This window comes from Lathamus discolor, chromosome 3, assembly GCF_037157495.1.
Source record: "Lathamus discolor isolate bLatDis1 chromosome 3, bLatDis1.hap1, whole genome shotgun sequence".
NCBI classification, from domain to species: domain Eukaryota; kingdom Metazoa; phylum Chordata; class Aves; order Psittaciformes; family Psittacidae; genus Lathamus; species Lathamus discolor.
The window spans coordinates 59,442,247-59,466,360 of record NC_088886.1 but is presented as its reverse complement, the minus strand read 5'-3'; the positions used below and the strand labels follow the sequence as shown (position 1 = coordinate 59,466,360).

The following is a 24,114-nucleotide window of genomic DNA, read 5'->3' as shown; positions in this document are numbered from 1 at the left end:
AGAAGAAGTAAAACTGCCCTGTAAATACAGATGTAAGTCTCCAGCCTTTTTTATTTATACTAGGATTCAAAGAACATATTCCAACTTTAGATAAACAGTGCAAGAGAGTTACAAGTACCTGGTAACAGAAAGAAATAGATAACTGTCCAGCTATGCCAATAAGTGAAATAATTCTTACTCCTGCAGATAGAAACGCATCTGTTTAAAGCAAAAGTGGACTTTAGATATTTTGCTATACCTTAGCCTCTACCAAGCCCACCAGAAAACAACAGGCAGCTTGTCATCTGTAAATGATAAGTAGCTGTGCTCTCAAAGCCTTTTGAGACCCTCGCCCTTAGTTAAAACATACACGCTATGGCACAAAAGAGCAGGTTGAAAGACAGAGACACTTGGAAATCCGCTTTTCCTGGTTCTCCCCTTTCCAGGAACAGGGGTCCTTGTTCATATCATCCCTAGACCACCATCCCCTCCTCATCCCCGTGAAGTACGAGGCCTTTTCAAACCAGGACACCACGAATCACCACTTTGATAACACCAAAGCAAACGTTCCCTCCCATCCACCCCTGCTCCCCAGAGCTCCTCACTCATGTAACCAACCCATGGCACCCACCAGCCCCTGCTGTGGCTGCGGCCTTCAGCCAGCACTGCCACAGGGCTAGGGAGTTTTGTCACTACATTTTCCAGCAGGCAGTGGCCCTGGAAATGTCAGGTAGAAGCACTGAAAGGCCCCAGTCTGAGCACGGGCTCGGGGCTCGACTTAGCTTGCTGAGCCATGCTAGTGGTTGCCTAGCCATCAGGTAACTACGGTTTGCTTTAGGTTTGCTTCAGTTCAGAGCAATACCAAGTCGATACGTGGGGGGACTCAGCTATTTTGGTGGCATGGCCAAGCACAGCCCTGGGGCCACCAGATCACAGCAGGTCAGGGAAACCACTCCAGGGCAACAAAAGAGAACGGTATAACGGGATAACCAGGAACCTACACTGGGTAGCGGCACAGGCAGAGTGTGTGGAAAGGTACTGAATGGACCAATGGACCCAGGGCCAAGGAGAGGGGAAGCATCCACACCATGTGCCTGCTGTCAAAGAGGGGGAAGAGGCCCAGCACTGCCTGCACAGACATCAGGCTGCTGATGCTGCTCCAACCCCAGCTCGGCTTCAGGCAACTGAAGCAGTTGCTCTCAGGACCTGGAGGGACACTGAAGCTGGACCCCAGGCATCAGGGTGTCTCCTGTGTAACAGTTTTTATGGCATCCTTGAGGCTTTGCCTCATTAATTACTTTGGACTATCAGGTTTTACCACTGTAACAGGACCGACGATTTGGCCTATTAAATCATTAAAATATTAACTGGACAATAGGTGAATTCTTGGCTTCACATTCAAGGTGTGTTCCCCTCGGGGCCTGTAATAAGCTTTTGCGGGAAGAGGCTGACAGCAAATGCTAACTGCCCAGAACCGGGAATGACAAAGACTTTCCTTTCAATCTCCCATTCTGCAAAAGCAAAACACTGACCTCAGCATCCATGTGTTAAACCTTTGGATGTAAAGGTTCTGCAGGACTGGCTCTGGGGATTTCTGTAACTGGAGGCTAAATTTATACTGGCAATTCTGGTTAAAAAAAACAAAAGAAAATATAAAATCAGGATCTCTTTAGAGCAGTAAAATTAATGTGGAACATGCCATGCTTCTAGAAGTAAATAAATCTGCATAAATTCATGTATCTATCCACTCCTGGGTTCTGATGGGTCTAGTGGCGTTGTCTGGCCTCTAGCCAACATCCATTATTCTGGCTTTCATTTCTGAAACCCTACCAGATTAGATCAGGCTCAGTCTTACATGGAGTTGAGCACAAGGCAGAAAGGACACCAAGTCAGAAGCACTGGTCACTGTGACCTGCGGAAGCCAGTCAAAGCTGGCCTAAAATCTCTGCTTTGTTAGAATACCATCAACCCCAGCTCAAACCATCACCACAGGGATGACACCTCCCACCTGCACTGGTTTTTGGTGTCAATTTTGCTCATGTTCTCATCTTCCCTTAAACTGCACATTCTAGAAACTGCTAATGTTAAAAATGGGGTTTTGTTCTCCCCATCCCTCACCCCCTCCCCTTCTTAGAAAACAGCCAAACCCCAACCCCGTAACATTTGCTCAGCCCAAAGACACATCTCCTCTGGTAGAACAGAGGAGAAATGCTCAAACCTTTGCTATGCAGACCAGTAAAGTATTAGATAGATAGGCCTCTTCCTCCCTCTCACCCGCAGTACAAACACATTTGAAACTCAAACCCAACCCCTTATGAATGAAGCCCAACCCCATGGCGTGCTCTTGGCCAAACCAGTCACAGTGACTGCGTTGTATCTATAACATCAGCTAAACCTACACCTCCAGCCAGTGCTTGCTGTACTCGTCAGGTACAGAAGCCTTCTGGAAGCCACAAAGCACACAGCCCTACAAGCACTGACACTCCTACAAGGTACGTGGGGATATTTATATTGCTCACTGACCAGGCCCAGCCTAAAAACCCATCATGGAGCCCACCCCACCAAGCATTTCGGGGTTAGGGCAGCCACCTGCATGTCCCAAAAGCTGGTGTGTGGTGGGATGGGGTGGCAGAGGGTGAGCCTAGCCCTTCCCTGAGCCAAAACGAAGCTGCCAGCAGGTGTCTGACCCGCTGTCCCACGCCATCCCTGCAGTGGCTAGGGAAGGTGCGTTGGAGGATGGGGAAAACAGGAATTCACTCAAAAATCTACAATGCAACAGACACCAAAAGAAAAAGAAGAACCCAAATAAAACATGTCCCATCCTCACATCCCCTCCCCCAAGTAGGTGCTACCTCAACCTGCATAGGGACACTGCCCAGGGCTCATTGCTACCAGCCCCAGGGGCTGGTAGCAGTGAGACCTGGGCTGGGGTGTCACTCAGCTCTCACAACCAGTTGCAATGCTCTGGTTAGTAATAAGTCCCTGTTTTTAATTATTACCAACAAATAAAAGGGATTCCCGTCCATGGCTGAGGTGGCAGCACAACTGTCTGTCAAGTGGAGAATCCCACCGTGCATATTGTCATCTCTCTGTTACCTACGACGGTACCGCACTGCAGGTAGAAATTGGACCATTATTACTTGGGTAAAAAATGGCTTTCCAACTAGCATGCAAAGAAAAAATACACCAAACCCAACCCCTAACACTCATTCCCAGTCACTTAGATGTAGGAGACCTACATTTCAAATTGTTGTCAGCTACGAGCTCTAGTCAAGAAACCCCGCTTGTGACCTTTCCAAAGTAAAAAGGGAGTTCTGCGTTATTGGGTCCACTGCCAAACTGTTTCAGCTCAACCTACCAAACCTGCTCACACTCCTGTGTATGCTGCTGAAAGCAAAGGGCCATCTCTGTCTGCCTAGGAAGCACAGAGGGAAAACCCCGCAGGAGCCCCTGAATGCAGCCCTTGAGCAGCGCTGACGAGCTCAGTCTCTCGGCGTTCCCAAGTGGCGCTGGTGCCGGCACCGCCGTGGCTTGGGCAGCTCTAGGGCAAGCGGCGCTCCGGCAGCGGCTGGGTGATGAGATCAGGGCAACTGCATGACTTGCATATTCCACTGGAGGCAGAGCAGCACAAGAGCTGCCCCGGAGGCCTCTTTGCAAAGGCTTGTTTCAGCCCTGAGAGCCAGGTTGTGGCAGTAACAAAAGTAAAACAATGAGGTACGGAAAGAAGGGCCCAGCACTGGGGAGAAGACCAAGAAAGAAGAAAACAGCTCGAGCACTGCCAGAAATAGCAAAAAACTGAAACCTTTTTCTCCTCCCTCTTACTCTTTTTTCTTTTTTTTCTTTTCTTTTTTTTTTTTTTTTTTGCCAAGGTGAATTAAATACGTCCTTTGGTTGTTGGTTGGTTGGTTTTGGCGAAGTGAAGCCCTCGGCCGCAGTCTCTTTCCTGGCTGTGCTAGTGAGTTACCGCCACAAGTGCTGCACGGCAAGGAAAGCCACCGAAAGGAGGAGAAGGAAGGCAGAAGGCAAAGATCTGCTGCTGGCCCCATTGATGCCATGTCCAGACTGCTTAGGAATAGCATGCGTTTCTGGCTGCCTGGTGCTGGGGCTCTTAGAGAGTCTTTTGCCACAGACATCGTCGGGACAACTGTCACCACTCCCAGAGCCGCTCATGTCATCACCTGCACAGAGACAAACATGGGTGAGCATGAGGAAGGCACAGTGTGAGCCCCAACTGCTGTCCTTGTGGGGGCCAATGGCCTTTCCTGCCCCTTGCTGCAACCCCAGGGAGTGCTGACCACCAGCCCTGCCCTTGCCACCTCCTTCCTCCTGCATCCCCACCATGAGAAGCAAGCCCATACCTGATTTCTAGTTGACTTTAACCACCAGAAACCTCCAGAGCAGACAGGATCAGTGGCCCTATCAAGCAGGGCTGGGCTGGGACTGGAGAAAGCACCCCAGGTTTCAGCAGCACAGCCTCCAGCCACCCCACAGTAAGTTGCCCGCACTCAAACACAGCCTCTGCAGCCCTGAGCCGTAAGCCAGGCTGCCACAACCCCCCAAGACTGACTGCTCAGCCCCTCAGCCTGCCATGGACCTCTCTGGTTCTGCTGAACTCACTTGCGTCTTGGAAATCCACATCATTCCCAATGTTAGCGTTGCCCAGCCGGTTTGTCATGATCTTTAGCTGCATGATTTGCTGGCGAATGGTCATATCTGGCTTGGTGATGTCCACCTCTACCTCCGGGTTGTTAATCTGATTAGCTAAGCCGTCCCCCATCACTTCAGGCAGATAACTGTGACAGAAGGAGACAAGTTGAAATGCTTCTTCCCAGCTAAACTCACCTCTTCCCATTACAGACGCCAGTGATAATCTCAGTGACCACCAGAGAAGCTGCAGTCAGTGGCATTGGCTTGTTGAACAGCCTTCATATGCTGGTGTTTGCTGCCTGCTCTACAGATGACCAAGCCATGCTGACATGGCCAGACCCCATCAGACCCTGCAGCTGGCTCTGAGGCCACCTCAGCTTTCAGAAGCTGGCTGTTGGTCTTGCAGCATCTGTGTCCCAGCATGGAGAGGGGTTTCCTATGGGAGAGGGTGTGTGCAGGGCTGAGGGGTTGCTCTCAGGCTGGTACCTGTGAAGCCATGGGGACACTCTTTTCTGGAAAAGCTGTCTGTATGGGAGGATGAGGAGCATCTTCAGCCCCAGTTAAAGCCTGTTGGGACTGATGCCTTGGGATGACTGAGTGCCCCTGGTAAGACCAAACAGGCCCTCAGGGAAGCTTCTGTTAACTAGGAATCAATCAGCAAACAGAGCTGTGATGCCCCCTTCCACAGTGCTGCAGCTCATCTGCTCCTGGGGATGTGCAGCACTGCTGGCAGGGAAAGGTCATGAAGTATGGAAGAACCAAAGGTGCCGGCTTCGGGCTGGCAGAGACCAGCAGAGCAGGTCCACAGAACGGAGCGGAGAAACACACATGTCCACCGTATCTCTCCTCATCACCATCCTTTAACCATCAGCTATGGGGGAAGGTGTTTCTGCAGCTGTTTGATGCCACCCTGGGTGCCTCCTTTCATGAGGAAGCAGCATTTCAGAGCAGGTATGGATAGAAAGGCACATATGCAATTCTCAGCAACAGTTCTGGTATTTGTGAGGTAAATCCAGCCCTTCTGCCTTCTGAGTGCACATGGAATTGCACAACTGCTTCACTGGTACAAAACTACACAAGTTATTTCACGGCCAATACATTCCAGTGCTTAACCCCCCAACACACAGCAAAATGACAACAGGCTTGACATTCCCAGGTACCAGCTTTCCAGGAAGTTCAGCATTTCTGTGGACATGGACAGACCTTTCAGCCCAGTCTGAACAAGTGGGGATGGCTGAGATGAGGTGCAAGTGCCTTTTATGAAACCCTCCTTCTCTTACCCCAGGACATTACTATCCTGGCACCTTGATCCTCTCCATACCTGCCCTTGGTCATCCCATTCCAACACTTGTCATCTGCCACTGAGCTGGCCATTATTTTTTTGCTGCACAGGCTGCCAGGCAGGGTGATCCAGTAAGTCTTGAGAGCTGTCAGATTCCCTTTGGCATCTAAAACCTGTAAACAAAGAGGATGCTCAGGGTCAGAAGAGCTTCGGGCTGCCCCAGAATAGCATTCTGCCTATTTATTGGTTTTTGTTGTTGTACTAGCATAAAGTCTGTTTCTATGCAAACAGGGATGTGTTGCCAACCTTCCCCTTAACCCAAGCACCCAAGGCTGAAGGTTGCAAGCTAAGGACTGTTCTGGTACCAAAAAATCAGCCAGAAGATCATCTTGTGGGTCCATGAGGGCACTGCTGAGAAGCAGTCTTGGTGCTAGCCAGCAGGGCTCTGCCAGAGTGGGACAGGCAGGTGTCTGTGAGTGAGGAGCATTTGAAATGTGGAACCATGGTGGATCATGTAGTTCATTTTCCACAGAATCCAAATCTCCAGAGAGGAGGACCTCCAGCCACAGTATATATAACCCAGCTCAGTAACACCAATAGCAAGGTGTCTTTTCGGGGTAAGTGGCACCAAATCCCTGAGAAACTGGTTATCAGCAACCTAAACCTAAACCTCGGCCCTGTGCCCAGTGGCAAGATCAGACCTGCTTCAGTCACGCCAGCACTCACTGATATGATCTCCTTCAGACTCACCAGTAAAGATGACACAGCAGCCTGAGGGGTGGTCTGACCTGACCCACAGGACCCAGTGCTGCTCCAGCCGGGCTCCCCATGCTCCCAGTGCACCAGCACGTCTGCTTCTGAGGCAAACTCACCAGCATCTCTAGTGCTTGTGCAGAGGACTTTGCTTCCAACGCGACTTTCCCCCACCTTCTCTTGTCCTCACTGCTGGAGCCTTTCGTGCTGATTTTTGGATTTCCACAGCCTTGGAAAACCTGAAAAACAGCCCAAACTCTCTACTCCGTGCTTTGATACTATCTCTTAAATTAATTAGCATGCCACAGTTATGGTTTTTTTCTTCTTAAGTACGTTCATCTTTCCTAACTGCAAGATCTCTGAGATTCTGGCTTAGTTTCTGGTCAGATTACTCTTGTGCCAGGATGTGTTTTCAGCACACTGTGACTGGTTTTGGTTACTGCTAGCAAGCAAAACATTCAGTACTAACACAAAATTAGCACAGGTTTTTGGATGAATCAGAAATGTTGATGCTAATTTATCACTTGCCATTTTATCTGCTCCTATTAGGATGGAAAAATAAAATTCTGGGAAGAACAAGATGGGAGCTGCTCACACTCATTACACCAGTGGTGTGGGCTTCAAGACTGCAGAGCACATGAGCTCCGCTGATTTGGACAACTGAGCTGGCAATCGGCATCCACACTTCACAAACGACTGCTCCCTCCAACAGGGGAGTGCAAGAAGTGTCCCAATCTGTCAGGTTGGATGTTTCAAGAATGAATGAGGAAGCCAACCTGATCTGCCTCCTAAATTTGGGTACCTCCTGCCATTGTAACTACCTGCCCAGGTGTGTTTTGTAGCCAAAGGAGAGCAGAAGCACTTTGAAGGTACAAATCCTCACACTTTTCCTCTAGGAAGAGACGAAGAGTGCCTGTTTCTCCCAGTCTCTGCCTGACCAGTCCACACAAGACATCTCCTGCTACCAGGTAGCCAGTGCTTAGGCAACTAAGCCTCACTGGGGCTGGTGGATGGAGTCCTCAGACAATCAGACTGAATCAAGTGTCAAAGGGCAGGAGGGCCTTGTCAGTTTGATTTGGGAAACACCAGCCTTCACAAAGAAAGCCATCTGATTTGAAAAGATGGCTCCAAGCTTCTTGTGGTTACCAGGGTGCTGTCAGAAGCTATTGATAAATTCGACTTTGCATGGTGTTCCCTTAAAGCAGAGATCCAGACCTCAGAGAGATGCAGCTTGTGCCAGCTGCTGATTGCTATTTCAGCTAGTAGCTTCTGACAGCCATCAGCAAAATCCTAATCTAGACCTTCAGCCGGTCTCACCAGCGTGTCTGAGGGACATTCAGCTCAGAAAGCCCTCTCCTGGGGTGCTCTCTGATGACCAGATGGACCCAACACTTATGGCAGTTCAGCACCAAGCTAATTTGGTCACCAGATCACACTGAGAAGCTTATCAAACATGTTTGGTTGCTCCAGTTGAACACCAATTAGACTATTTACTCTTTTTCATTATACCAGATTTACTATATACCCTTGGAAACACCTTTCTTTGCAGATGATGACATCTTTTCCCAAATCATGGGCCTGCTTTTATGTGGACAACCTCAGCCTCACCTAACAAAGGAAAAAAGAACATGGCCTTTCATGTCAGAAGAGAGACCTTAATGAGTACTTGGATGCGTGCTGCTGATGGCGCGTTGACATGTGCCAGCGAATTCCTGCTTGGCTAAGCAATACTTCTGGCCCTTCCCTTCTCCAAGATGTAGTTAGAACCTGTCCTGCTCCTTTCATCTGCACCTCCGCCCCAGCTGTGGGATAGCTGCAGGACTTGGGGAATGTCTAGGCAAAAAGCAGAAGCCCTGGAGGGTGGTTTTGTTCCCAAAGCTTCTCTTACCTGCAGCTACAGAGATGATTGTGGTTAAGTGGATAAATGTACTAAAAATAGAAGACCAATAGAAGAGAGCTTCATGATCTGCTTCTTGGAAGACAGTTGAGCATCAGGAGAGCCTGTTTTATACTCTCCAGATGGACTGCCAGATTGTAGCTCTGTCCCACAGACACAACCTGATAGCCCAGTGTTTCCACCGCAGAACATCACCTCGAGGCAGGTTAAGGCAGATGCCTTCTGTCTCTAGGGACTGTGCACTGTCTGTAAATGCTTCAGCTCAGCCAAAATACTCCAGGACTCTTCAAACACAGAGCCTCCTGACAGCAAATGGCACCATGCCTCCCACAGCCACTGCATATGCAGTCCCACCTTGTGTGTCTGTATCTAAAGGTGGCTGACTGGTTGTAGGAAGGAATAATATTTGGAAATACTTGAGGAGGTTTGTGCCTGTGTAAGACAGGTGGTTTCCTATCATTAAAAGAGTGGGCATTTGACCTCTTTCATCCTTCATCTTCTTTAGTTCAGTTGAAGAGTGAGCACAAAAAAAGTGTGCTCCTGGCAGTTACACATGATGCATCCTCATCCAGACCTAGGCACATGCTCTTACCTTGGTTGTGATCGAGTCTTTGTTTTCTTGCAAGTTAGAAATAGCTTCAGAGATCCTCATGTGAATGGTCCCTATTACAGTGTCCACGTTGTATGGTCCGTCAATTCGATCAGCCACTACGACCAGGGAATCTAGTGAAACAAGACAGACATCTCTCATCAGACTCTGCACAAACCACGTTCAAGATCATGCTCATGCTGCTGGGATGAGCTGCTGGCCCCTTGGCAGGCTTGTTGGGAGTCATTTCTCCATTTTCACTGCTACCCAAGTGCCGTTACTCAGCATGTAAGTAAAGCCACCCTCAGTGGCAGGGAAACAGAGGTCCCCTGCTGGAAATGGTAAATGGAACCGGTATTCACTCAAAGTGACCAACATTTCCTGGGGTGCTACAGAAAGGAAAACTGGTGCAGAAATATTAAGTAATGCATAGCAATACTTGGCCCTAACCCTCCTAACTCATTACATCAGCAAAGCACTACAGCCAGCAGAAAGTGGGGGAACTGGGGTCAATAAAGTGCCAAAGGTACTGGATGAGGGCAATGACTTCTGCGGCAGTGAAGGAATAAGAAAAGGAGCAATTCTCACCATTACCTACAGAAGGACAACACGTGACCAGCCAGAGAAATATCAGGCTATAAAGATGGAGAAGCAGGCCAAAATGCCCACAACTAAACTAGTAAACAGGACAGGGAGTGACTGAAGGGCGCCTCTTGCTTCCAGCTCCTCTTATCTTGGAAAGCTCTGATTTGCTGGCCTGGAATACTAGATGCTTGCCTAGATGGCTGCTTTGGGACAATGCTTGGCTTACAAAGAATTCCCAACCTCTGCCTACCTCCAGAGGTAATTCTCAGCACTCCAGTTGGGTCTGAAGCAGGACAGCCTATATACCTGCAGGGCTCGGGGCGCTGGGGAATGCAGAGGAAAACTGGCATCCTCAGTGTCCAGTGAGATTTAAACAGGATCTCAAACCCCAAACTGGATTTGGACATCTAAAATGCCATCTTATCCAGGTCTGACATTGCCAGTCAAAAACTGCAATTCTGAAAGTCACTGCTGTGCTGCTGCTGCCTCAGCTTCCTAACGCTTGTGCTTTAGTAGCCCCGAGGCCAGGTCATGCATATGCTTCACTGGCTTTTAGGGACCTGGCATTCAGTTATGTGTGACCTCAGATGGCCCCAGTGTGGTCTGCATCCCCCCAGGGCACATCAGGAACCTCCTGTCAGGACAAGGGATGTCTCAGAGAGCTGGGGTGGCCCGTGCTTATCTGGAAAAGAAAACGTTTCATGTTCCTGTGGCCTTGCCACATGGAAGAAAACAAGTGTAATGGCTTCATGCTGGTTCTTCTCTACACAAATAGGGTCAAATCTCATGGTCTAGGTTGGAGATTTGTTCCATTTATAAATGGAGTTATTCATTAGGAGTGATTTATTCTGTCCTAAATCCCAATATCTCACCCATCAGCCTGGCAGAAGCCTGTCAGAGCAGATGGTGTGATGTTGCAGAAAAGCTTATTCAGCATGAGTTGGTAGTGCTGACATTATTCATGAGCAATGAAACCACCGGGTGAATTACCCCTGGCAGCTCAACAGAGTATCAGTAAAACGTGTCCTTCAACCCACACCATCCCACAGTGGGTGTGTGTCACATGTGATATCGCTTTAAAAGACTGATGCTTATCTTTGAGCCACATAGCAGATTTCCTTTGAGCAGGAGTCCAGCCTGCTGCAGCACAACCATGGACCACCCTGTTTCAAACCTGTTAGGAAAGTGCTCAGTCCCTTGCCTGGGCAAGCCAGCAGGACTCAGTAGAAAGACCCCAAACGACTTACCTGAGCTGTAGATGAGGTTTGTGCAGCAACACTAGGTCCATAGTGGATGTAGTGTGTTAACAATGAAGGTCTGATCCTGAGCCCACTGTTGTCAATTTAACAGCATGCTCAGCCCTTGCAAGTCTGTTCTGTGCTGTTATATGACTGATGGTCAGACCCTGATAGCTCCCAGAGAATGATTAAACCAGGTAAAGACTACATAAGGGACAAAGCCACAGCAGATACCAGATCAGGCCCGCACGCCTCACAGTCTGAGAGCAGGTCCGGTCTATGGGAAGCAAGGGCAATAGTCAAACAACTGGGAGGGCTCAAGCCTCTGTCAGTCTGGAGCATTGATCACTAAACGCTCTTTGCTCAGGTCTATAATACAGGATTTAACAACACGTAAAGTCACAGCTTGCAAACATTATGTATTTACTTTCCACACTCGAATAACAAGAGAAGAAAGGAGCTGTTTAGCTGGAGCAAGAACAGAACAAGGGACACAGTTTCCAAGTTAATGTGCTCTCTTTTCCTGCAACACAGTCCTATGGCAGCACTGATTTCTAAAGCTAAATGTGTCATACAACATAGAAATTACAACTCCTGCAGCATGAAAGAGCTTTCAGTTTAACTTTGCTGCCACTCAGGAGTTGCAGTGTCATCTCTGAGACTGTATTTTCCTGACAATCTGAGCTCACAGAGGCACTAATTTTGATACAGACATTTAAATCAAAGGCTGCACTCCCAAATTAGTGATACATTATGTTTGTACCACCACTTACTATAAAAACCTCTCTTAATTTGACCTGCCTTAATTTCTCAAATTGAAAGAGCAGCACTGTGTAACTCCAGCTACATAGAAGGGCCTGGAGAAGGGTGAAGAGTGGGCAATACCAGTGAACTGCTACCTCTGACTCCAGCCCTTGATCTTATTATGACCTTTGACGCTCAAATGTACATCTGCAATTTGAAAGAAGATCCAATTTCCTCCTTGCTGTCACCCCTTGACAGGGTCCCTTGAGGAAGAGGAAGCCAGAGGAAGTTCAAAATGCACTCGGAATTGCATCCCTGATAATCAGGGGGAGCTGTACGTTGACCTTCCAGGAGACAGGCAGTCATCCTGCCAGGGGAGCAGTGACAGGTAACAGTTGGCTTGCTCTGGTCAGAAAGGCCAAAGCACCATCAAAATCCTGGTGTAAGCCCTTGGGGAAGGGAATATTCCTCCCCTTCTTTTGCAGTATGGGTAGCACTCCCAATTAGCTGTAGTAAGATGTCACTCGGTTCGTTAGCCCCCAGCCTCATTAGAGCAAGGGGGGCAGCTGCCACCAATGCACCTCCCTGAGCATGTACACTGGCCTCTGGGCTCCATATTTACTTTGCAGTGTCCCTTGACAGGCAAACAACACTCCTTGAACCTCAGTAGGGTTTTTATTGTTAGCACTGCCACACACCAAGCCTGACCCAGCCTGTTGGGCTGCAGCTGGCCAGTGAGCTGGCAGCCTTGTTGGCCAGGCAGCCAGTGCCAAGGCAAGGGAAAAAGCCAAGCACAAAGCTCATCTCCTCTGGTGCCTGCTTTCCATCATCCCAGGCTCCCACAGCCTGGGAGAAGAGGAGCTTGCTGCATGATGCTCTGTGGGCACAAGGGGGAGTGAGTGTTTACCATTGCAAACAACCTCCCCTGACGTGTGCTGTAACACAAACACACCGTTTTCTAAACACAGACCCTCACCAGCCTTAAATCAGGTCTCTCAGCTCCACAAACTACTCTCAGCCATAGTTCACATTTTAACCAGGAGCCACAGGTTCTCGAAAATCACCCAAGGTCTTCTTAAAAGAGATGCCTGGGTCTGACCAAGCAATGCAGAAAGGCCTGGTTGAAGTTCTCCAGCCAGTGCTGCACAGGAGATCAGATGACACCATCACAGTGATTTTTTTTTGCTTTAAATTCAATGAAAAGCCACCTCTATACACACAAACCCCCCCTTTAAAATATCCGTCATCTTAGCTGAATGACACAACAAAACCTAAATGAAGTCTTATTTAAAATACAAGTCTAATTTTCCCATTCATGGTGACACCTGTATCTTCCTCCTCCCCATGTGTTTAAAGACACCTCTTCCTGTTTAAAAGTACGTGATTCTGATCCCCTTGCTCTCTACCCATGGAAGCAGTTTATGGCTTCACATCTCTAGACTGCCTCCCAAGGAGGCAGAAAATGCTCTGCTATGGATGAGGAGGCAGCTCTGACAGTGTACAGGTGGCCGGACCTGTCCCTAAGCTTCAACACTTGGGAGGAAAGGAAGAATTACTTGAATGCAAAGTGAGGACAATCCCAAATAAGCACAGGCAAGATGAAAACTCTTCAAATACTTGTTATCCATACCAGCAGTGTTCTTTCTATTAAAACCCAACAAAATGTCATGCAATAGCTTCTAGGCATCAGATCACAGAGAAACATAGCGTGAAAGAGCCTCCTTCTTTACCCACCAAATACTGCCTCAGAGAGTTCAAAAGGTGCTATGAGAGGTAGCTGTGCTGCAGCAGAGGAAGGCCATCTTACCCATCAGGTACTTCCACTCGGTGTTCAGGTCTGCTTGGTTGGCCAGGCAGCCCTTCACGACGTTCAGGCAGTAGTTGTTGCATGGCTTCACGCTGGACATGCCCCTGCAGTGTGGGCAGTACATCAGCTTCATGATGGCGCGAGTGCACTCGTGGCTGAGAGATACCTGGGGGAGACAGATCTCAGTCAGGCACACAGGCTGGTCAGCGGGCACGTGGGCAAACCTCGCATTCTCTGGGATTCCTTGGTTGTGTTTGGATTGTGTTTGAACCCTGAGTTCAAAGGCTGAGCTCCATCTCCCTTCCAGCCACATCTGATGGCTGCAAGGACAGCCCCAGTGGTCCACCCTGCAACTGTGACCCCAACACACATGTGCCCCTGGAGCCTCTGCAACCGATGTCATCACCATGCCCATTCTGCAGGAAGGGTTTGCTGTCACTGCCTGGCACATGCAGGTTTCCCGCCACAAACTGCATCTCTGGCTTCCTGGAGGGATGCACAGTGGGGACATGGAAAGTTCTCAGCTGGAAAGGAGAATGGTGTTGGAGGAAGACTTGAACAATTCCAGAAACATGGGCAATTGAGAGCACTTGACACTGGGAAGTGATTGCTCACTGAAAGCACTTCAGGAACTGCAGGCAGCTGGTGAAGTGGCCCAAGACACGCCATGCTGGTGGCTTGCAGGCACTGCATACACAGCCGATGCTTTGCAGAGCTGACTCTGGAAGTGGCTTTGCTGCATTTAGTTAAATCACCCTGGTCCCATAAGCACAGAGCCAGTGCAGCTGCAGAATGCAGAGAGCAGGGCAGCAGCCTCTGCAGCATGTAGCAGTTCCCCCAGACTATCAGCCATGGGACAGTGCCCCTCCGAATGCCACAGTTAAGGGGCTGTCAGTGTAAGCTCGGGAAAAACAACCTGGCAGACCCTGCAGAGATGCTGGCAGAGATCAATGCTTCCCTGTCTTTTCTCAATTGTACCACAGAATCTCAGACTGGTTTGGGTTGGAAGGGACCTTAAAGCTCATCCAGTTCCAACCCTCTGCCACAGGCAGGGACACCTTCCACTAGAGCAGGTTGCTCCAAGCCCCTGTGTCCAACCTGGCCTTGAACATTGCCAGGGATGGGGCAGCCACAGCTTCTCTGGGCACCCTGTGCCAGCGCCTCAGCACCCTCACAGGGAAGAGCTTCTGCCTAATGTCTGATCTAAATCTCCCCTCTGCCAGTTTAAAGCCATTCCCCCTTGTCCTGTCCCTACAAGCCCTTGTAGAAAGTGCCTCCCCAGATTTCTTGCAGGCCCCCTTTATGCACTGGGAGCTGCTCTAAGGTCTTCCCTGAATCATCTTTCCGAGCCTCCTCTGGACCCACTCGAGCAGGTCCACATCCCTCCTGTGCTGCTAAAGTGCTTTCTCCTTTGTTGTCATTTCCCATCTTTGCACAGATCCGCTTGCAATTCCCTTGTCATTCTTTTAGAACCATGTACATAAATAAACACAAGTGTCTGTATGCAAGTCTCCCCTCATATGAGGTACTTGGCACTCACGAGGAGCCCAAAGGGGGAAAAAGTGTTGGAAGGGGCAAACCTCGACCTGGAAAAATCCCTGATCAGCTGCAGTGCTGAGAACTGCCTTGACCTCTTTATTACTTGTGAAAAATACTCTGAAGATGGCCTTTTAAGTTTCTGCTAGGGGACTCCAGAGAAATGCAGTTCTGAGGTACCCTTAGGACAGTGTGAACACACTAAGCCTGCTATTAGAGACTGAGAAAGAAAATCCCAAAGCTTTCCCCATCCTGGAACTGCCCGCACAGTAGCGCCTTACTTCCAGTCAGCCTTGGAAAACATGTTGGATGGTGCTGGTGCTTCATCACACAGGAATGTGTTAAAATAACCCTGTGAGAACCTTCTTCAGGACCAGGACAAAAATATCTAGGTCTCAGAGCCAGAAAACCCAAAGAGAAACCGCCTCGCCCTCGGCAGCCAGAACAAGCCCCGAGATGCCTGCAGATGAACAACATGCCCCATCGTGGCTGCAGGGGCTGACCCCTGCAGGAAACACCACGCATGTCAAGGCTTTGCTCTGCTTCCCTGGTGACCTTTTTGCCTGTGTTCTGGGACAACTGTGCAGACACAAACCGGCTGCTGTGCGGCTCTGCTGCCAGGAGATGGAGGCTTTGTCACGCTGCATCACACGGGTGCGCGCTTCATGCCTGGAAGAAGCTGGCAAAGGCGCCACCGCTGTCTTCTGCCTCGGAGACATGAGAGGGGTGCAACAAAGCAAAGGGACAGGCAAACAAAAGAATAGTTCAGTTTTCATCTCAGCATTTAGATAGCCGTGACCGAATAGTGACTGAAAAGACAACAGGTAAGAGCACGCTGAACACTAACGCAGGCTGTAGCTGAAGATCTTCCAAAACCAGAGCATTTGCACAGAAAACAGGAGATGCAGCTAGGAAAGGAGCTGTGACCTCTCCTTCCCCAGAGAGGCTGAGAGAGCTGGGCTTGTTCAGATGATCTTTAAGGTCCCTTTCAACCCAACCCATTTTATGATTCTATGTCACCTAAGCAGAGAACCCCCCTGGGGCAGTGTGGGCCAGTCGTCCAGTGACAAGAGATGACAGTGACCAGCAGCTAGAAAACAAAGCTATTTGGTACCTTGCCAGAGCCTGTGGGGGACACAGAGAGAGGCAGGTGACAGATCTTGGCTCAGAAAAGCATCTCCAACGTGCTTAGCTTTAAAGTACGGTGTAAACCCAGCAACCGTATCAGAGCTACCCAGGTGACCACAGTATTTAAATGTGACAGGCCCATGGGCATTTCACAAGGGTCTCTGCTTGCAGAATTTAGCCTGGTCTCTGCATTAATTTTTGTGTGTGTCTCTTTCTGACAAAACAGAAAGGACCTTCACCCCATGAGCACAGCACTCCCTGCAGAGCAATTGTTCAGGGCCACCGATGCCCTGCCACCACACCAAGCTGCAGAAGGGGAATGGCAGTGGTGGGCTGCTTCTTGGTGCCCAGCTACTCCATCTGGCCTTTGGCACGCAGCTGCCAAGGCTCCCTGTGATGCAGGCAGATGCAACCTACCCGCCTCTGACCATCTCAAAGCTGCCAGTCAGCCAAAACAGCCTGTCCCCAGCCACACTGCACCCATGGCTCCTGCCCATGCCGCTCTTGTGGGCTGCTGCCACCCACCTTGGAGCAGCAGATGCATACAGGCACTGGGTGGCAGTGGCGTCCAAGGCTCAGGCTCAGCTCCTGAGGGTCCAGAGAGGGGGAAAAGCTGCTTCTGCACTTCAGCAAGGCTCATTTGTGGATGTCAGAGAGGAGCTGTGTGTGTGTCACCAACCTGTCAGGCTCGCAGGGTGGCTTTGTTTCCCAGCAGGCAGCAGAGTGCTGCACTGACCCAGGCGTGGGGGGCACTGCCTGCAGAATCCCAGCAAGGCGGCACTCTTCATCCCTGCTCCCTTGACCCAGAGCATCTCCTCTGAAGATGAGCAAGTGACACATCCACCACCAGCTGTTGCTCCAGTGAATGTGGCAGGTGCCGAACGTTCAACTTAATCTCTTGGCAGAAAGGATAAGTATTAAGTGTTGCAGGTGGAAGAGGCCAGGCTCCACTCCCTTTCCCCAAAGAATGACTCAAGCCTCTCCTGCTGGCAGCAGCACTCAGTTTTCACAGGCAGGCTGCAGAGGTGAACTGAGAACAGAGGGATGAGAGGGCAGGAAGAGGAATTTTGGAGTATTTTCTGCATGTTTCCCTTGGCCAGAGCTCAGTTCCCAATTGTTCCACCCAGCCCATGGACTTCTGCTCCACACAGGGCAGAGGAGAGAAGGGCTTGGTGCTCCCAGAGTCCCTCCCAGCCCTGATCCTGCACCATCCCTTTGGGGGACATGCAGCACGTTAAGGAATGGAGTCCTTCAAACAGCAGCTTTTAGAAGAACCTGAAAAGTTATGACCTACCCCCTCTGTGCAACAGCTAATGGATGCCAGCTAAGAGCTGATGGAGAGCCCCTCTGGCTTCCCAGCACAGATTTGCAATAACTGATAGATCAATAAAGCAACATCCTCTATTCATCACAGGTAGCCTGAAAGCAGGAGCATGCAAACCTCTGCAGATGGACTGAAAGCCAACGTAATTCCTTCATCTTTAAATGAACTGGCACAGCATGAAGACAGTACATGATAATAATTGACTTCTCTAAGTATCAGCAACCTGGCCCAGCCTTTGGCTGGTTCTCCTTTAAGGAAACATGCTTCTCCTTTAAGGAGATATGTTTCTCCTTTAAGGAAACATGTTTCTCCTTTAACTTTAGTGGCACCTATAGTCTTTTCTCAGCTCAGTGACCTAGAAGCTGCGTTATAAGATGTGAAGAGAACATGCACAACACATTGGAGAAGCCATTTCCAAGGATTTGGAAAAAAAAAGTATTACTGAGGGATACGGCTTGGAGCCAGGGCCCTCCTTGTTCAGCTGTCGGAGGTATAAATACACACACAAAGCTAAGCCCAGCTTAAAATACACTGTTCCTACACCATCAGGTTAAAACCCACACACTCTATTCTGACCCCAGTGACATCAGCAAGTATGGTCCCTTAAAGTGTAAGCCCATTGATGAAGTGATAACGAACAAATACTATCTTCTAAGATACAACCAAAATAGGGGACAAATCAGTATTGAGCAATGAATCATTTTAATTAGAACTACTTTCCAGCTGGGGATAGAGCAGTTGATTTGAGTAGCAATGAGGTAATGCAGCAGGAACAGGTGGCTGCCTCATAAAAAGCCCTGCTCCACCAGAAGCACTGACATTTCAAGGAGGTTGTCATCAGGTATTATCCCGTGACTGTGCCTTTTAGCAAGAACCGAGCTCTGTGCTTTTCCATGGCCACTTTCCAAAGCCTGATGTGCCCATGCTTTGCTGATGGAGCCATTCAACCAGATGTGCATTGCTGGAGGCCAAAGACTTCTCCAGAGCAAAAGATCACTGCAGACTGTCTTGTATCATGCCTTGAACAGGGCTGGGGCCTGCTTTCAGGTTCACAAACCTCATGGCACAGCCCCACTACTGAGCTGGGGCTCACTGTCTGACTGCTCAGCACCAGCATTAGCCCATCAGCCAGCAGAGAATGGGCACATGTGGAGATACTATGACAGACAACTGAGAACACGTAACTCTCAGCATTTGGAGTAGAATTGCTTTCCCTAATTTTTCCTCCTCCTCCTGAGCAATGTTTAAATCAATTAGAGTAAAACTAATGACTTTCACAAGCAATTTGCTGAGAGGATGGGCTGGGGGATTAGTTGCTAGCTGGGTTTCCTGCCACCCCCCAGCCAATTTAGGAAACATTCAGTGTGAAAGGCTTCTAACTAAAATAATAAGCTCCTGCCACGTATTTTATTAATATGCTTTCCAAGCAGAGAATCACAGAAACACAGGAGGCTCATGGATAACAAGCAGTCACATACTCTATCTGCATTGAGACACATTTGAGGAGAGCTAAATTATCCTTCATGGTACCTAAACCCTAGCTTCAGAACAGTTATAAACTTTCTGAAGCAAAGGCACAGGGAAGTGAAACTACCTGTAGAAGGGGAAAGCACTCAGCTCAAACAGGCAAAACAACCCTGCACATCACTCTGGGGACTGCAGACACCTGAATGCAGACAGCCAGGGCTTTAGTCTCTGTAGGACGCACAGGAGCAGGACAGCACTCTGGTCAAAATGGGCTAGATTTTTCCAGGACATAAGCAAAAGCCTTCTTATCCTTCCACTGTACCTTTAAAGAGCAAATTAAACTTGTGATTTGTATGTTGAACCCAAGTCACCTGCCTTTGCATAGATACACATGCTCGCAGATAACCAAAGCGTGTTTTATAGAGCCATGGAACATTTCTCCCTCAGCCCCACCATTACCTATTGTTTCTCCCAGTTTCCAATCAACACCCACTCCTTTGTAGACCTCTTTTCAGCATAAGGTTTAATGCAAAGGAGGCAAAAGGGGGTTGCAATTCCCCCTGGACCTTGCTGACTCTGCAACAGCGTGAGGTTTTTTACCCTTCTGAACTGGGATCTCCTTTGACAGGTCACACAGAAGAACAGGGAGGTGCAAAGGAGACATGAGTTTTCTGCCATTACCCTAATGCCTACTGCTTGGGAAATATTCAAGAGCCTCCAAAACACCTTGGGTAATATCAGGGCACAGAAAGGGCCACGGAAGTCGTTTCTGAGTTTTCACAGGCACTCCGTCTCTTTTAGCTAAAAGCTGCTACACTCTCCTCACTCCAAAAAAGCATTTCCTTATCCAAGCCAATTATTTCCTGAAAAGGTGGCTGGAAAGACCAAAGATGTGGGATGTGTAAAGGAAGGCCCTGGAGAACAGCAACCAAAGAGGCACAAGCCCCGTATTTCACATCCAGGAGTTACAGGGTCTTTTTGATCACACAACGACCCTCCTTCCCACTCCCAGCTTCCTGAGCATGGGAGAAAGGTTGAGCTTTAGGAAACCACAGGCGTCTGGAAAATCATTTTAAGGGTGGCAGCACCAACCTGTTTCCATAATGTGTGGTCAGGCAGTGCCACTGGCTCCTGGGCACTTCAGGGGTGAACCTGGCTCCTCCTGTGCCCATCAGGAAGTGTCCAGCTCCTTTGGCACCCAAAACCTGCAGCCGAGCTGCAGATGCTGCTTTTGAAGTGCTGGCTTCAAACAAGAGAGAAGAAAAGGAAAAAAACCCACCCCCAAATCCTTTCTTCTTTTGAAGCCTGGCTTAAAAGCAAATGAGAACCTGCAGCCTCACTGCAATGTGATGGGACTCCTTGGCCTTCAGGGGCCTCTAAGTACATCTGAAAAGCATTTAACACCAATCAAATAAGCTGAGCTCTTGCTGGTATTTTTCCTATCCCCCCCTTTCTCCCCTTGCACATTCACCCCCAGGCTGCTGTGAGCCATCTGTGCCTTGTTTCCCATGGGAAGCAGGGTTAGGTAGAAGGGAGAGATTTGGGGATGGAGAAAGAGGCCTGGGTTAGAAATACAGGCTGATGGAAGCGCTGTCAACCCCCCTGGCTTGTCAAGGGGTTGCAGGCAGGTTGGCCGATGGAGGGAGAAGGCTGTCCTAGTCCACACTGCTGTCAGTGGAGGTGTCATTCTGTGGGCACTGTCCCCTCTAAATATTTTGTCCATGGCAGGGTGAGGGTGGTCACAGAGAGCTCTCTGTGGTGTGGTGTTGGTGTTCACCAAGCTGGACCATGTCCCTTCCTGGCTTAAGCCTCTGAAGAGAGAGCAGACCGAAGGCGGCCATGGAGACCTGTAGCATCTGGATGCAGTTTTGGCAAGATGTGGGAATGGTTTGGGTGAAAACAGAATACCTTCACACGTGTCAGACGTATGTCAAAATATGCCTGCAATAACTCTTAAGTATGTTTCTCCAGGACTTACTATCTGGATGGCCATTCTAACCTTCAGAAGCACCAATTAAACCCAGCAACATCAGGCAATTTAGGCTTCCAAACCAACTGATGCCTGAAAGCCAGCAGATAGCAGGCAGCTTTCTAGAGGCAGCCACATGTGCTGGGCAGCTAGAGGCAGAAAGCAACTATGGCTGGAGACCTCCACAGGTTTGGTGGCTATGCAGGAGGCTGCAGCTGAGACATTCATGGCACCCCTGGTTACCTTCTCATGCATAGTCATAGAATGATTTGGGTTGGAAAGGACTTTAAAGTTCATCCAGTTCCAGCCCCCTGCCATGGGCAGGGACACCTTCCACTAGAGCAGGTTGCTCCAAGCCCTGTCCAACCTGGCCTTGAACACTGCCAGGGATGGGGCAGCCACAGCTTCTCTGAGCAACCTGTGCCAGTGCCTCAGCATCCTCACAGGGAAGAACTTCTTCCTGAATTCTCCTCTAAATCTCCCCTCTGCCAATTTTAAGCCATTCCCCCTTGCCCTGTTTTAAACAGGGAGAATGGGTTTCAAAACCTGTTTTCAAGGTGAGTGATAGAGGTAAGGAAAGTTTATACTGCCAGCTGTGAAAACCCCATTCTGGGGTACAGAAAACAGGTCAGGTCTGCAGTTCACAGATCAGGCCTCGTGCACTGGGAAATGCAAGCAGGTGTTCAGAGCCACTCCAATTACCCCAAATCCCTCAGCTGAAATTGTACAGTTGGGATAAACTTGTCTGTATGAAGAATAGCAGCTACAAAAGAAGGCCAAACAAGGGAGCAGATCCTGGTGAGCTGCCCACAGAGGAACACGCTCAAAAAACCAGCCTTGCCCTCTTTTTTACACCAAGCCCAGCACCAGGAGGACAGGTTTGTGTTTCCTTTGGGAGCTGGCTGGCTTTGCTGTCAGGACTATCTGCAAGGTGACACCTTCACGCTGGTGAAACATTTCATTTTTGCAGTCTCCCCATGGAAGGACCTTCAAATGCTATGACCAAAACCCAGCAGGGTTCTTTGCATCTCCACGTTTGCAAACTGAAAAACAGTGCCAAGGCTGCCCTGTGCCCAGTGTCCCCAGTGAAAGAAGCAGGAGGTGCAGGTGGTCCCAGCCCTCTGCTGGCACCGGGAGCAGACCCCACTCTCCTCACCACATGGTCAGCAGCTGCCTTGTGCATGTTTATGCCAGCCCTGATGTAATTAACACCTTGACTTGTGTTAAATGAACCAAGCTCTCCCATCTTTGTGAATAAAACTCTCAAAGAAACAGCTGCGGGGCTGACAGAAATATGATTCTTTCAAAGTCTAATGAATTGTATAATCAATTCAGTCATTATTTTGCATCTTCCTTCCACAAAAGCACGGCCACAAGTCCTTGGAGCACACTAAGTTTTAAGCCTCATCAAATCCATCAGTTAAAATACATCAAACATGTTTCCAAGGCTGAGTCAGGGATCAGAAAGCGAGTGGGGTGCAGGTACAGCGTGCATGGTGGTGGCTGTGCTGGGGTCTGGCGGCAGGGGTAAGGCACAGATGACCCCACAGTTTGGTGACCCTCTTGCTGTCACCTCACTGTGTTCAGCTGAGCACAGGGTGAGTGACACAGAGCATGGAGGCTGATGCCAAATCTGTGCCCTTCATGCTCCAACAAGCCAGGGCTGCTGTGAAGCCTGAGGCCAGACAGACTGCTTGGGTCCATCCCCACCAGCCTAGCAGCCAAACGGCTATTCTGCAGACTCAGGAAAAAATCAAACAACATTAAAAACATGAAGGGTAGGGTAATCCAGCTAATACAGGAGAGCAGAGCAGCTAGCAGTCAGCCCCATCCGCTTTCACAGCCAGCGGCAAGGGTGCTTCCAGAGGGAAGTGACAACAGCTCTAGAAGGCAGTCCAGTCTGCAAAGGACACCAGACCCGACGGCAAAGACCCACAGCTAACTGCACCTTCAGGTTCCTGCCCAGTGCCTAACTGCCTTCAGATATTAAAATGAGGAAGATTAATGTGGATAGACAGACTGCTGTCATGCTCCTCTCCCTCCAGAGGAAAATTCTGCAAGCCACCACCTGCCTATTCAACACATTCCCTGCTCGGTTTGTCTGACATAGTTATTTCCAGCTGGTACAATTTTCAATCCTTTGAAAACTAGATTCAATTGACTTCTAACCACCATGTAAATATAGGAGACATATATCTGCTTCCCTGCATTATTTCTATTCTACTCAGAACACCTACAGGTTTTATCCCTGAACAGTTGTGATTTAAACATAATAAGAGACAGAAACACTGGGAAGTAATACGTGAAATACATTAAGGCTGTGTTCGAGACTGCATGCTCCCCATCCAGCTTGATTTGAATCTGTCCAAACAAATCCCAACGTTATTGCAAAATTCTCTCCCTAGCTTTATATGTAGCAGGGCTGGAAAAGAGCAGTGGGCTGCAAGGGGTAAGCATGGGGCTGCAGGAGCTGCTGTACCAAGTTATTTAAAGCAAGAAGGCAGCTGATGGCAGGCACGTGTCTTGAGGAGCACAGCAAGTTTGGGGAGTATAGTAAGCTGGGGGAAAGTAATATTAAGCTTTCGGTTTTGCAGAAGGAATCTGGCTGAATGGGACTTAGATCTATAAAATGTTTTAAGCCATGCGATCTCACATACAAACTGCCCAGGGACAGCTTGCCAAGAAAACATGAGACCCTTCTGCAGAGGTGGCACTGACCTTGTGAAGAACGGCATGCCCCAGCCCTTGGTATCTCACCAAGCAGAGCTGCCTATAGGCACAAGTAGCTGCTGTCTGAAGGTGGGAGGCTCACTAAATCCCATGCAAGCAAAGAGACAATCTCCCTGAAGCAAAATGCTACCTCCCTTGGTGGGAACAGGTCCTAGATGAGAGCTTCTCCCACATGCAGAGATAATTTACTGCAGCACGTTATGGCTCCTTGGGGCAAAGCCATTGAGTCAGCTGCATAACACAAGAATACACACTTCTGCCATGCGAAAACTGAACAGGTCCAAAGCAAGAGCTAGGATAATAGCAGTGAAAAGGAAATGAACATGGTAATATGAGGATACCACCACTCACCAGTGCCATGGAACAACATTCTCATAACATCTATTTACAAACACTAACCCTGTCTTTTCAGGATCAAGATGAGGCCAATTTTGATAAA

The 24,114-nt window shown here is 49.1% G+C and overlaps 1 protein-coding gene across 3 annotated transcripts in view; it reads right to left on the bottom strand.

Moving 5' to 3' along the window:
- Window positions 1-33: 33 nt before the first annotated feature.
- The window catches only part of GPC1 (glypican 1), a 250,429-nt gene continuing 226,348 nt past the window's right edge, over window positions 34-24,114 (bottom strand). For all 3 annotated transcript variants that reach the window (XM_065675478.1, XM_065675476.1, XM_065675477.1), the window contains exons 4-9: window positions 13,522-13,687; window positions 9,151-9,281; window positions 6,781-6,900; window positions 5,948-6,081; window positions 4,597-4,772; window positions 34-4,157 (exon numbers count right to left, since the gene is read on the bottom strand). In XM_065675478.1, the coding sequence (XP_065531550.1) occupies window positions 3,940-4,157; window positions 4,597-4,772; window positions 5,948-6,081; window positions 6,781-6,900; window positions 9,151-9,281; window positions 13,522-13,687 (945 nt within the window). In that variant the 3' untranslated portion in view covers window positions 34-3,939. The remainder of the gene's footprint in view (window positions 4,158-4,596; window positions 4,773-5,947; window positions 6,082-6,780; window positions 6,901-9,150; window positions 9,282-13,521; window positions 13,688-24,114) is intronic.